This window comes from Pseudophryne corroboree, chromosome 4, assembly GCF_028390025.1.
Source record: "Pseudophryne corroboree isolate aPseCor3 chromosome 4, aPseCor3.hap2, whole genome shotgun sequence".
NCBI lineage: Eukaryota > Metazoa > Chordata > Amphibia > Anura > Myobatrachidae > Pseudophryne > Pseudophryne corroboree.
In genome coordinates this window covers 29,581,236-29,595,855 of record NC_086447.1, presented here as the reverse complement: position 1 = coordinate 29,595,855, position 14,620 = coordinate 29,581,236, and the positions used below count along the sequence as shown (strand labels likewise).

Below are 14,620 nucleotides of genomic sequence, written 5' to 3'. Positions count from 1 at the left end.
CCACGCCAGCTCTTTAATCAGCTTGGTAATCCTATAATGCAGGATAATAGTTTATCAAATGCCTGGGGGATTGGTATAATTCTAATTAGCTTAGAGAAAACATCTGCAGAGTAGCTCCAAAGTTCACTGCCCACTCAATAGCTACAGAAGTCCATGCAAACTTGGGGAATGATGTCAACGCATTTCATTCTTTTAAACACTAGACTCAAGACTTTCTCAGTCACACATAATATACATGTGTCATATATCACATTAATCAGCAAAGTCTCCTCATGCATCTTAGTTGCATTTACTGCAACTAAGGTGCATTTTCAGCAAGAAAAGATGCCCAATTCTAGCAGAGTTGCACAGGACCTGGCAGCTCTCGCGCTGCATGACGCATTAAGGCTAGAATATAAGACATATCTGTACCTTCTTCTCCCGAATCCAAGATTACTACAATGCTACCCCCCCATTACTGGAAAAATCTAAAAAAAACTATTTTTAGATAAAAGAAACAATGAGAGGCAGCAAATAAAACAATTAATTCAAATAAAACAATTTAAATGCCATTCCTATTTACTCTTCTGCTTGTCAAGTGTTTTTTGTTGTTTTTCTCTGGCCTCAGAATAATAATGTAGCATTTAGGAAGAAATATGCAGATCAGGAGTCCAGCACTGGAGGCCAGGATTGCAAACACCTGCACAGCCACAGTGTACTTCCCACTGGTGCTCAGGTAGGCTGGGATGTAGGAGGCCCAGACGCTGCAGAACACCAGCATGCTGAAGGTGATCAGTTTGGCCTCATTGAAGCTCCTAGGAAGATTTCTTGCAAGAAAAGCTACAAAGAAACTTACCATAGCCAAACAGCCCAGAAAACCCAATGTCACGTAGAAAAACAGTTTCTGTCCTTCATTACATTCAAATATTATCTTATGGGATTCTGGGTCATCGCTCAGAGCTGGGAAAGGGGGGGAGTTGTAAAGCCAGACTGAGCAAATGACAATTTGCAGAATAAAACAACATCCTACAACATTACGTGGGATAGAAGGACCCAACCATTTCCTATAAGGGCTGTTAAGTCTGGTGGCTTTAAAGGCCAAGATGACCATAGAGGTCTTAGCAAGGACTGAGGAGATGCTAATTGAGAAGACCACACTGAAGAGTGTTTGCCGCAGGAGGCAACTGAAAGTGGATGGTTGTCCGATGAAGACCAGGCAGCAGAGGAAGCCGAGGATGAGAGACACAAGTAAGATGTAGCTCAGCTCCCGGTTTGTAGCTTTGACCATTGGTGTTTCCTGGTGTTTAATGAACACAACTAAGATGCAGAGAGTGAGCGTTGAGAAAGAAACGACCATTGCAACCAACATAATTCCCAATGGCTCTTCATATGCCAGGAATTCTACCACCCTTGGGATGCACCGATCTCGTTCATTGCTGGACCATTGGTCAAAAGGACATCTAAGGCACTTGTCTGCATCTAAATAATAATATGACAGTCAGTAAATCCCTAAAATCTCTTCTATTGTAATTGTGTATATTCAATGGATTTATACTTTATTCTGGAAGTGGATGCTAAGTAGTAATATAGATGCATTAGTAGTCACTATGATACACGTAATTATGTAGTCACAACAGAATTTTAGTTTAAGTTATGTAATATATTTACATTTTCTCTCTGTATTGTGTATTGTAATAGTACAAATTGCAAAGGTATAGAAATGAAATGACAAAACAAAAATGCATCAATGGATAATAAACAATGGGGTAGATTTACTAAGATGGGAGTTCTATTTAAGATGGGATGTTGCCCATAGCAACCAATCAGATTCTACTTCTCATTTAGCTAGCACCTTCTAGAATATGATACCTGGAATCTGATTGGTTGCTATGAGCAACATCCCATCTTAAATAGAACTCCCATCTTAGTAAATATACCCCAATATGAGAGTGGGTGACATGAAATTAGAAAACTGTTCAAAAAGTTTTACAATCTAAGTGGAAATATTGGGACATCAGTAATAGCAACGATTTAACAATCAGCCTAAAAATTTTTTTTTTAAGTCCTATATAAAATCTAAAATAAATATTTGCATAAATTTCTCTATGAGTAAGAACAAGGAGGAGACAAAAGCCTAATATTATTCTATTATTATACATACAGTGAATATAAGCATAATTTTCCATTCTAACTCACTAAAATGATACATACATAGGTACACAAAAACTGATAGATATCATTATAAATAAGTTAATGTATTATAACCAATGTGTGTAATTATACTTACATAAGTACATCATAGTTGGGTATGGGATACTGGCAGTCAGAATGTCGACACCGGCATCACGACTGCCTAAAATCCCAACAGGTGCACTCAGCTATACTAACCATAACCCTAGCCATAAGCCTCACCACAGCCTAACTCTAACCCTCCCCCTGCAGCCTAACTGTAATCCTCCTATCCCTCTCTTCCTGCAGTCTAACCCTAACCCTCCCCTTGCAGCCTAACTGTAATCCTCCTATCCCTCTCTTCCTGCAGTCTAACCCTAACCTTCCTCTTTCAGACTAACTGTAATCCTCCTATCCCTCTCTTCCTGCAGTCTAACCCTAACCCTCCCCCCGCAGCCTAACTGTAATCCTCCTATCCCTCTCTTCCTGCAGTCTAACCCTAACCCTCCCCCCGCAGCCTAACTGTAATCCTCCTATCCCTCTCTTCCTGCAGTCTAACTCTAACCCTCCCCCCGCAGCCTAACTGTAATCCTCCTATCCCTCTCTTCCTGCAGTCTAACCCTAACCCTCCCCTTGCAGCCCACTACATCAGGATGCCCCAATTTCATACAAGTATTGTGATGCTGTAAGTTGTACCTCAATGTATTATTCATTTAAGTACAGATGGAGCCACGCTAGTCATGGCTCCATCTGTGCCTGGGCACACCAACCGAGGCACGCCTAGCAACTACAGCGCCACCGTCTGGGTGGGCACGACTGTGATGAAGATGCGCCCCATTCACTAAAATTGGAGATTGTCTCCGTCATGGTGGGCGCCCATGCCAGGATGGAGACGCTCTCCAATTCATAGAATGGGGAGCGTCTCTGTGCACTCCCAGCGTGACTAGGCTTATGATCACATAGTCATGCTGGGAGTGCACGCCTGCGATAGAACCACCTCAGATGAGCATGGCTCCATCTGTATTGTGATGCTGCAGGTCGTACCGTAGCTTAATATTCAAACACATATTGTGATGCTGTAGGTTGTACCCCAATTTCATACAAATATTGTGATGCTGCAGGTGGTACCACAGTGTAATATTCATACAAGTATTGTGATGCTGCAAGCCATACCCCAATTTCATATAAGTATTGTGATAATGCAGGCCTTACTGCAGTGTAATATTCATACAAGTATTGTGATGCTGCAGGCCATACTGCAGTGTAATATTCATACAAGTATTGTGATGCTGCAGGTTATACCACAGTGTAATATTCATATGAGTACTGTGACGCTGCAGGCCTTACCCCAATTTCATACAAGTATTGTGACACTGTAGGTTGTACCGCAGCATTATTTTCACACACATATTGTGATGCTGCAGGTCAGACCGCAGTGTAATATTCATACACATACTGTAACCTTCTAGGCTGTACCACAGTGTAATTTTCATACAAGTATTGTGATTCTGTAGGTCGTACCGCATCTTAATATTCATACATGAATTGTGATGCTGCAGGTCAGACCACAGTATACATGTATTGTAAACCCTGTAGGTTGTACCACAGTGTAATATTCATTCAAGCAGTGTGACACTGTAGATCAAACCGCAGTGTAATATTCATACACGTATTGTGACACTGTAGGTCATACACAAATTTCATACAAGTATTGCTACACTGTAGGTTGAACCTCAGTGTAATATTCATACAATTACTGTAATGCTGCAGGCCATACCCCAGTGTAATATTTATACAATTACTGTGATGCTGCAGGCCATACCCCAGTGTAATATTCATACAATTACTGTAATGCTGCAGGCCATACCCCAGTGTAATATTTATACAATTACTGTGATGCTGCAGGCCATACCCCAGTGTAATATTCATACAATTACTGTGATGCTGCAGACCGTACCCCATTGTAATACTCATACAATTACTGTGATGCTGCAGGCCAGACCCCAGTGTAATACTCATATAATTACTGTGATGCTACAGACCGTACTACAGTGTAATATTTCATACAATTACTGTCACAGTAATACCGCAGTGTAATATTCATACAATTGCTGTGATGCTGCAGGCCGTACCGCAGTGATAGAATCGAAATAGGCATGTTAGACAGGCCATTTCACTGCTGGCAGGAGAAGAGGCAATTTGGAGGCCATTGCACAAACTGGCGTTGCTTCACTTAAGTTGCCCACCCTCCAGTTTGTACTCAGAAAGAGTTTTCAGTGCAGCAAAAGAGGTTACTTCCCCAAAATCTGGAAAAGATGTTCATCAAAATGAATTACAACTTCCATGAGGAAAATCTTTACTGGCAATTACATCAAAAAATACAAAGGCTCCTGGAATGGGGGATTCCAGTGGGGACAAATTAATATTGTGTGAAGAAGATGATGTACACACAGATAAGGGGAAGGAATTGGATGATGATAATGCTGATGACATCTTGCCTATGTAGAGCAAGTTTGTGTATGTATCTACCACTGGCAGATTGTTGTGTGGGGGCCCAAACAAACCAATCCTTTCAGTGACAAGTGACAGTCCCTGTCGCAGAAGTGATTGGTTTGTTAAACTGTGTATGTCCTGTTTAATATACAACATAAGGGTGGTTGGGACAAACCCATCTTGCTCTTTTCTTTGCATTATGTGCTGTTTGAAGCATTGCTTCTTGTGTAGACGACAAACATTTTTATTGTTTGTTAAACTGCCTCCCTGTCTGCCATTGTGGTGCCACTCTGTTTGCTAGATGTGCCATGTCGAAAGTTTAAGTGCCACATGTTTGTGCCACCCACTGTTGTTGCTTAGCTTAGTCATCCAGCTACCTCGCTGCAACCTTTTAGCCTAAAGTGGATGAAAAAATTATATTGTGAGGTGTCAGGTGTTCAAAATAGACTGGAAATGAGTGGGGATAAATGTTATTGAGGTTAATAATACTGTAGGAACAAAAACACCCCCAAATTCTGTGATTTTAACTGTTTTTAGGAATTTCTGTAAAAAAAATTACAGATCCAAAATTAAAACTAAAACATGCAAGGGCGGTTTTGGCAAAACCAAATACAGGTCCAAAACACAAATTACACACAGATCCAAAACCAAGACACGGGGGTTGACACACATCTCTAATTATGATGTTACATTGAATGTGTTTTATATGTATACTCCTTGTGTATTAAAAGCAGGGAGAACAATATAAAAATAAATATCCACCATCATGGGGACATAACATCATACAGTATAATAGGAATGATCTACCAAGGTGGTAAAATATAAATGATAGATCACTCCCAGGAATATGGAATCCTGCAGATTAGGTGGTGACCTTCCAAGATGGTATTCCCAAATCTGCTGCTAGTTTCTCAATGTCCACCAACGTGTTTCAACTTTTAGTGACTAGTCCCTGTTTTTAGGGAGATTGAATAAATGGGACTTCATATTACAAAGAACCATTGTGCTGACATTGATTGAGTAATTTTGTTCATCTAGGTTTTGGGAGATTGTGAAGGTTATAATAATATCATTGCTGGTAACTCTTGGATACCACATATGTGGAGAGTGTTTATAACACACAAGGAGTATACGTATAAGCCATATTCAACTTAACACCATAATACAGTGTGGTTGCCTTGCCCTCTACTTCTACTTCTACTTTCCGTCCTTTACTTCAAATGGAGCACATTTTGTAAATGTTTGGACTTCTATAGTAGTTTCTTGAAGTCACCATTGCATAGTGAAACATTTAGATACACAGTTCCATGTTACGTCTCAGGCAAATAACCCACCAAATTTCAACCTTTTATGTGACCTGCTAATTATCTATTTATGATATAATTATTCTAATGTATAAAATAATGTCCATCCATGGTAAACAGATATAACGGGGTGCCTCTCACCTGTGCCATTGGCCACCTCACCAGCAGGACAAGCAACACAGTCATAGCAGCAGATGGGTCTGCGTGTCTGAGGGGCTCTCCGCTGCCCAGGGTGGCAGCTCTCACTGCAGACAGAGACTGGCACCTGTTAGAAGATAAATCCAGGGTCACTGAACTGACAGGGGGAATGAGCCATTAGTTGGTGATGATAGCTGTGTTTCAGTGTTCTCACTAAACATCATTTGTGCCTTCTTCCCTTATTGTAATGTATATTAATGGGAAATAGATAATATTGATAGGGTTAAGAAAATGATGCACCAAGACGGTGGAAATGGCTAATGAAAAATCGGTGAAGAAGGAGCTGGACTCATTCATATTGTATTTACTGACATTTTAATATTTAAGTAATTTTGAAGAGATGGAGAGAGCCATATTCGGCCAATGCCTTATGCACTGTCCAGTGAAGCACCTAAGTACCAGTGTCATGAAGATGCACCAATGTGGCACACAGTGGCTGTGATGTCCTCTTGTTCTCATGAACTGCTTGAGATATTGCTGACTTGTAAATTACTATCACAGCTCACAATCCCCAGCCAATAGCAGTGTGAAATTTTATTAAAGGAATTGTGGGGTACACCTGTGTATTCCTTCCTGGTTATCTGACTCATGTTATTTTTGGCCGATTTGTTTGGGGTTTAGGAGGAATGAGAAGCAGTTGAACACATAGCAACAGGAGGGTGTCTACATGCCAAAATAATATCACCAATGATCCTAGCAAAAAGTGCAAATAACTTAGGGGTCTATTTACTAAGCCTTGAATGGAGAGAAAGTCAATGCAGATAAAGTACCAGCCAATCCGCTCCTAAATGACATGTCACAGGCTGGGTTTGAAAAATGACAGGAGCTGGTTGGCTGGTACTTTATCTCCATCCAAGGCTTAGTAAATAGACCCAATAGAAGGAGAATGTGATGGCAGATAAGAACCTCTTGGCCCATCTAGTCTGCCCTTTTTCTTTTATCCTAAATATGTAAACATATATGTAACATCGTCACACTCATACTGTACTTAGTAGAGTTTCTCAATACTTTCACAGTAAATGCCAATAATAAGAAAAATATATTTCAGTTTTCCTGGAGACATATTTTCCTCTGTTATTCATTATAATTAGCAATGCAGAGTATACTTAGCCACACTCACATGTGGGAAGTGCTCATTCCACAAGGCAGCGCTGATGTTCAGTGTAATTCTGTCGCCCAACTTGGCCTCCGGATCAAATCTCCCAACTTTCACCAGATTGAAGCTATTATTAATGATTTGAATGTTGATGATGTCATAGGATGGCGGGAGGTCCCCGTCAGAATTAAATGTTACAGCTTGATCTGATTTGCCATAGAAACTGGTTCTCTTGAGGTAATGAAGCACCTGAGAAAGCATCAACTATAATGATTTTTCTGTCCATTTAGATGATATTAGTTTGTGCAATTATGTAATTATTGTTGATTTTTGGAATGATACATAACAGAATTAAAATTTTCAATCATATTGTAATATGGATTGCAATGAGCTAAATTGTACTTCTAATGATACTTATCCACAGGCTTAACTCCGTTCTGTCAGCATACTATAGATATGGATATTTATATGATATAGACGCTTTGAGAATACTAATATTTTGCAACTTTACAATTGATAGCTAATTAGAGACCAGATATCATATTTGTTAGCATTGTTTTACTCAATGTAACACTTTTAACACTTTTATTATTACCTCTCACCTATGTAACACATAGCAGCTGCTTCTTACAGTATATAACACTTTACTTGCTATGTCTCACTAGTGTGGTGCCTTGGGGCTCATTAGTTGGGGTTGCCTAGGGGAGTCCCATGCCCTGGGCTTCAACCTTAGGATGGATAGGAACCTACCTGATGAGGTCACTTGGATGTGGTGGGTGTTGGCCACAATTAAGCAAAGAACCTTAATTTTACTTGATGTTAAACAGCAGAATTTATAGTAATGTTAGCAGTGTGTACCAGCATGTTTCTTTTTGTGTGTATGTGACACCACATGTGTCATCATGGTGGCACCTCTCATTATGTTTAGCGTTATAGTGTACAGTCCAATCAAGCATCAGCATACACAACTACTAGTGGCAAGGGCCATGGCATATTGGTCAAAGACCTCATCGTGACTTCTCTCAGTGGGATGGCTGGTCATTGGGCCACCGAGGACTTTATTATTTATTTTCTGCATTAACTATTTCTCTTCCAAGAGAGAGACCTGAAGCTAATCAGGGCCGTCCTGGCATTTTGTAGATGGTCCCTATTGAACTATGTAAGTTGCTTGATTAGCCTTACTGATATATTCCACATAGCCTCCATTTCTGATGCCTCTCTACCTTCTTATTCCAAGATATGGTTGACTTGAAGCTAGACATATTGGTCTGCACCTGTATGCGAGACCTGTAGGCTGCATGTCTATCTCACAGACAATAATGACTAAAACAGTTTTTTACATCATACTCATGATGTAGGAGAGGAATCATACCTGATCCCAGTCAGTATCCTAGAACAGACAGACAGGTGCTCAGGTGAGATTCCCACCATTATGCAGGTAGACCATGAAGGAGCTCATATTTTTTATTATTATTATCATACATGCTTCTGTGTGCGGAATGGTGAGGACTTTTAGATTCTTAACATGATAAAATCTCAAGACAGTATAGCCGGCTTTACTATAAGTTTTAATTGTTAGTAAACACAAGAGAATAAACCACAGTAACACGTGAGATGGGTTCAAGCTGTTGGGACACTTAGGTAGGTATACACTGTCAACAGCCAATAGTATTTCGTAACCATTCAAAAGCTCATTATTTATTTACACACACACACACACACACACACACACACACACACACACACACACACACACACTCTGCATACATTAGGGAGCATTTCCTTTGTGACAGCACTTACTGTACCTTTGTAAATTGTAACTTATTGTGCAAGATATGTGTAATGTGTATATATAATTTCAGTGTTATGTGATCAATAATAATGTGTGTTTGCATAGTGCACTATGGGGGTTATTCAGATGCGGTTGGAGGTGTGCCCCATGCTGCAATGTAAGGAAGGTGCAGGATCCATTTTGCACCTGCATTAGTGGGTCATGTGATCAGCATCAGACTGCCATTGCTCGACAGTCTGATGCCATTTGGGGACGGAAAGGGGGTGTTGATGGCCTCCGTTTTTCCAGGTCAGGGATCTCTGTCCTAGGATGGAGATTTCCTGGTATCTGTGATACGCGGCTTGGGTGCTACCATGGGTGCCACAAGCGGCCCGATGGTGAGTGAGTGATCTGATGCTGTGACCTAGTAGGCAGTTCAGATCACTGCTGCAGCAAGAGGCATCTGCGTGTAATAGAGGCCTCTTGCCTCATCTCCATACAGAGCTATCAACGCTGCGTCTTAGCTCCTGCAAAAGAAGAAAATTGCTCCTGCACTGACAGATTGGTTTGCGTAACTGCAGTTCTTGTGTCCGGTGTGCCATTATATACACACAAGCAACCACATCAGTCAGGAAAGTGTCAACTGATATTCACTATGAGACAGCAACTACCCTGCAACTGTCATGAGCCAGTATGACCTGGAGAACTGGAGACATTCTACAAAATATAAGGGAGTGCCCATTGCATATTTATGTATCACAAAATGACTTTCTTGTAGAAGACAATAAATCATGAATAATACATCTGAACTACGTGGAGTTGTTCTGGTCCTCTATTAGCTACTGTAGGATGATACATTCCACTTTTCCGGAGGCTATAATAAAAGAAAAATGTATAACAATTTGTAAAAACACTTTATTCATATACAGAATTAATATAGGATCAAGTGCTTATCTCAAACTCTGAAAAGCTAGGATCCATCAACCAGTTCCAAGGTGCCAGACAGGTATAATGGTACAGTCAGTCACTTACCTTCCAGGGCTGTGCAGCAGTAATATCCTCACAGGGTGCATTATTAAAACCCCCCTTTTCTTTAGTATGACAGCCAAGAAGAGAGTGTAGTGCATAAGCATAGGCGTATACAGCCAGGTAGGCGTGATAGGTATAACTGAGGTTATTTGTCTCAAACAAGTATGGCATTTTCTCTCCAAACTCTTCTGCCCCTGTACATGACACTTTCTCCTTTATGTCAGGGCCAGTTGAGTTATCAGGTTCTAAATCTCCTCTAGGCCACCTGCAGTTGAATGTACTCTCCCAGAAAAGCCTCGTGAATGGATATGTAGAGTTACCACTTGGGTGAAGGTGAAGGAGAAATTCCTCAAAGCCTGGCATAGTTCCTGTATTAGCAATAAACCCAATTGTCCCATTCAAAACCTTCCAGGCTTTTTTGGAGAAGAGGCCAGGCGTCATTCCAAAGGAAGCCGAAGACATGAAAATTTTTCCAGTCACACCCTCGTCAAACATAGTGTCAAGCAGAGTCTTCACATGGACCTCGGGGCCATGGAGTATGAGCACACTGGCCGAACTTTCCTTAATGACATCTACCACTCTCTTTACCTGCTTTGCCGAATAACTCAGGTGGATTTTCTCCAAAAAAGCTAAACAAACTCCACTTCTCTCTATGGCAGCTTGGATGGCCTGTGCACCCTGATTCCCCACGTCGTTGTCCACAACCACCATCCCCACCCATGTCCATCCAAATAGACCAAGGAGCTGAGTAAAAGCGACACTCTGAAACCTGTTGCTGGGTGATGTTCGCAAAAATGATGGGAAATTGATTTTATTGCTTAGAGCCGCAAGAGTTGCTCCATGGCTGATCTAGAAAGTTAACATGGCTGTTTTTATTGTGTTGAAGAAAAAAAAGCAATATTGAAAAGTGCAATAGGGTAAATAGTCACTACGGACCTGGTTCTGAGTTGTCTGAATGCAATTTTAAGGCAAACTGTGCATGCGTTGAAGCCTCCATACACACCACCAGCTGAGTGGATATTACTGGATGGCAGTAGGGTGGCGATGGGCCATTTGCATGTAGGAGAAGTGTCCTGTGGGGGTGGCATGGGTATGTAAATAGAGTTGTGACCTATTCTGAGTTGAGCATTTGCAGATGTTACTCCGTTTTTAGTTGGATCTTCCGCACCAAGCATTTGGTAGGTGTAAGTGGCATTACCAGTGATGATGCTGGTGGGCTGGGGCAGTACGTCTGCTTAGAATAAAGGCAGACATTTGCATAGGACTGCATCATGGGTGACTTAGAATTATGTGAAAATGGAAAAATTTATATTTTTTAGGCAGTTTTTAGTTTTAAGTTGCAGAACTTTATGTTTCTATCAGTCAGTAAATACAAACAAACTGTACATGTACAATACCTGTGGATAGTGGAGGACCCCAAGGATCTGGGCAATTGGAAGCGATAAGGCAGATACCAGTTCTCCTATAATCCCAACCATGAAAGAGCGGAAGTGACAATCAAATCCTGGAGAGGGGGTTCTAACCCCAGCCAGCAGGGACAAAGCTCCTCCAACAGCCCTGAGTTCGGACATGCATGAGTCCACGAGACTGAAGCCAAGTGTGATATTAGGCAGCAGGTCTGCAGACTTGTTGATTTCCTCAATTGCAAACATGACCCCTAGGACATCCCGGTAATAACGGATGTGGAACCTAAAATACAGTAATTCAGGCTTTTCATATTTTGAATTCACATTAAGTAGATGATTTGCAGTGGTATTATGACATCTTATGCAAAGGAGCTAATTTGTGTTCTGGATGATAGGTATATTGGGTTGTATAGAGATATTCTTAAGTATTACTATCTAGTTACTACTGATTTATATATATATATATATATATATATATATATATATATATATATATATATATATATATAAAACTTGCACATTATGACCGGTACTCCACATTTGGTTTGTAGTACCTGGGTGTCCTCCCACAGACCACTGGGGAACAATACACAATAAAGATGATTGGGAGGCACTCCACAGCTGTAGAACAAAGTACACAGCCCCCACATATTGCTGTCAACATTTCAGGTGCAACTTTAATGGCACCTTTCAGCAGGATCCTGATGACAGGTGCCATTAAAGTTGCACCTGAAATGTTGAAAGCAATATGTGGGGGCTGTGTACTTTTTTCTACAGCTGTGGAGTGCCTCCCAATCATCTTTATCAAATATATATATATATATATACACACACACACACATATATATACATATATATATATATATACACTGTATGCGAGTTAATACAAGTATTTCTTATTGCAAACTATATTTAAGTTTTACAATTATATTGTTTACACAGAAATAGTGTGGCCAGTCCTGATATCTGGATCATTGGGATCCCAGGAATTTCGGGAATGATAATTTCTCAATCCTGAATACAGGGACTACAAAAAGGGCCTGGGATTGGACACCCTACACAGAAACTATTCTAAATTTATACAGCAGTTTGGATTCGGCAAATTGATAGTTTTTGTAAATTATCAATGCAATTGAAATTTAACAAAAATTAAATAAATTATTTAAGCACCTATGTAAATTAGCCCCCTCTACCAGTCCCATGTTATCTCTCACATCCACGCTTTCTAATTTACATCTATCTATCTATCTATCTATCTATCTATCTATCTATCTATCTATCTATTCATCTCATATCTATGTATCTATTCATAGCTATCTATCTATTTATCTATTTCTACCATTGCCATTGCATAGAAAGCTGGAAGGGGCAGTGAGAGCCAGTTGTAATGGATCCCCCCACCTTGATAATAGCACATTCTAGATCAATTCTTACTAAAAACAAGATGGACTGCCACTATCTGATTTTGTTGGGTACCAGCATGCTTGTCTTTTGGCTTAATTTAGGGATTGGGTACACTTGCCAACAGTCAAAAGTTGGGTGTTCCTCAAAATGGCCAGCTGCACAGACTACCTTTTAGTGGACCTTACATGGATCCCAAACCTTTTTGTCCACAAAGGCTTCCCTTATGTTACTCTCCCAGTTTAAAAAAATTATCTCTCCCTACTACTAATCTAATGTGTATTCTAGCTGTTATTGCTGGTCATTAGACCTGTTTTGTTCTCAACTTTGGTTTATTGGGTTTCTCATGTGACCCAATTCCCTCACCTCTCGTTTTTTTTCTGTGCCTCATATTTTGATAATTTCTCAATAAAAACCATTGATGATAAAGATACTATCAACACTTACCCAGTACATAAAGCAGGCTTTGGATGCTCCTGGAATGACGGTTGTTGAAACTCAAAGCCAGAGTGGACAACAAAAACTGCCCCCAAAAGGATATCTGCGTGTTGAGTGAAGGACTCCATTGTCCAAGCCTGGAGGCTACAGCCAGGCAATGACTGTCCTTCCCCAAGTAAGGAGAGAAGCAGAAGAAGCTGAAGGACTCTACGCATGGAGTCTATATGATTGTTTAAAATGGAAAAAAAACAAAACAAAAAGTTTCTTATAGATAGGGGGAAGAAGCATATGGATGGGGACTAGGACATCTCAAACATTAGGGAATTGGCCTTTTACATTTTTTTTTCTCAAGTAAATCAATCAATCCTGTAAAACAGTGCTTCAAACAAAGGAGTCATTAAAGTATATATAAAAAAAATTGTTCACAATTTGTTTTTCATTTGTTATTACTCCTGTTTGTAATGTTTTAATACAAATTTTGTTCATTACTTTATTGTAATTTTTTTAAACTAATTCCAATGTTTTTGTCAGTATGATTTCCTGTCTTTGAAAAAAATGAGTAAAAACAAAGATATTTTAAAAGTTTCAATTATCTGTTCTGTTTATAATATCACTTTTAGGAATTATAGACTCCACATGAATCACTTCATAGAGTTAAATGACTGTATAAGCCTGCAATTATAAATGTATATGTATTTGTTTCATTGCCTTCACCTTCTGATTTGCTAACACAATTGATACAAATCAGATTTGATAATGTGTAGAGGTTCTGTATAATGATGTTCATCCAGAATAACAGTACAGATAAGTGACATGTTACAAGAAACATGAAAAGACAAGAAACATCTTGTGAGATAACAAAGTGAGAAGGACTCACATTATAATATAATGCGGTATCACAGTCAAAGCACAATGATTTCTAATAGAGAATAAATGTAGAATAAATGTAGAATAAGTAGCATACATCCTAGAAACAGTCCAAATCCTGTCTTTAAATTGTTTTTCCCCATCACTTAACTTTTGAATTTTCTGTCTCCTCCTGTACAGATCTTGGCTTGCCCTTTGAAATCTATTTTGTTTACTGCCAGCCCTGATCCTGGGGTGTGTCCTGACCTTGCCCTGTCTGCCACTGGCCCTGACCTTTGCTGTTCTGTGGACTTTGTATGATTCCATCTGCTGTACTTGACCCTCCAGTATCCTGCACCTGATTTATAACAAGGAACTGCTTCAGATATACTGTATGACCATCTTAAACCCCGCTAGCAATACCCTGATTTAATAAATCCTAACTATCTGAAGTTGAAGATCGGGGACCATCTAAGTATTGGTTTGCATA

General features: G+C 39.9%; 1 protein-coding gene across 1 annotated transcript; it reads right to left on the bottom strand.

Moving 5' to 3' along the window:
- Positions 1-541: 541 nt before the first annotated feature.
- On the bottom strand, positions 542-13,412 carry LOC134910773 (extracellular calcium-sensing receptor-like). Its single transcript, XM_063919157.1, has 6 exons — positions 13,294-13,412; positions 11,437-11,728; positions 10,043-10,888; positions 7,264-7,488; positions 6,087-6,210; positions 542-1,458 (listed from the first exon to the last, which is right to left on the bottom strand). Exons 1-6 carry the CDS (start codon positions 13,410-13,412, stop codon positions 542-544), a joined length of 2,523 nt encoding a protein of 840 aa, XP_063775227.1.
- Between the last annotated feature and the right edge of the window lie 1,208 nt (positions 13,413-14,620).

Coding starts and splice junctions, on each gene's coding strand:
- LOC134910773 (XM_063919157.1), bottom strand. CDS start 13,412: ATGGAGTCCTTCACTCAACACGCAGATATCCTTTTGGGGGCAGTTTTT. Junction 10,889..11,436: donor GGGTCCTCCACTATCCACAG/GTATTGTACATG, acceptor TTAACTTTCTAG/ATCAGCCATGGAGCAACTCT. Junction 6,211..7,263: donor GGAATGAGCACTTCCCACAT/GTGAGTGTGGCT, acceptor ATCTTCTAACAG/GTGCCAGTCTCTGTCTGCAG.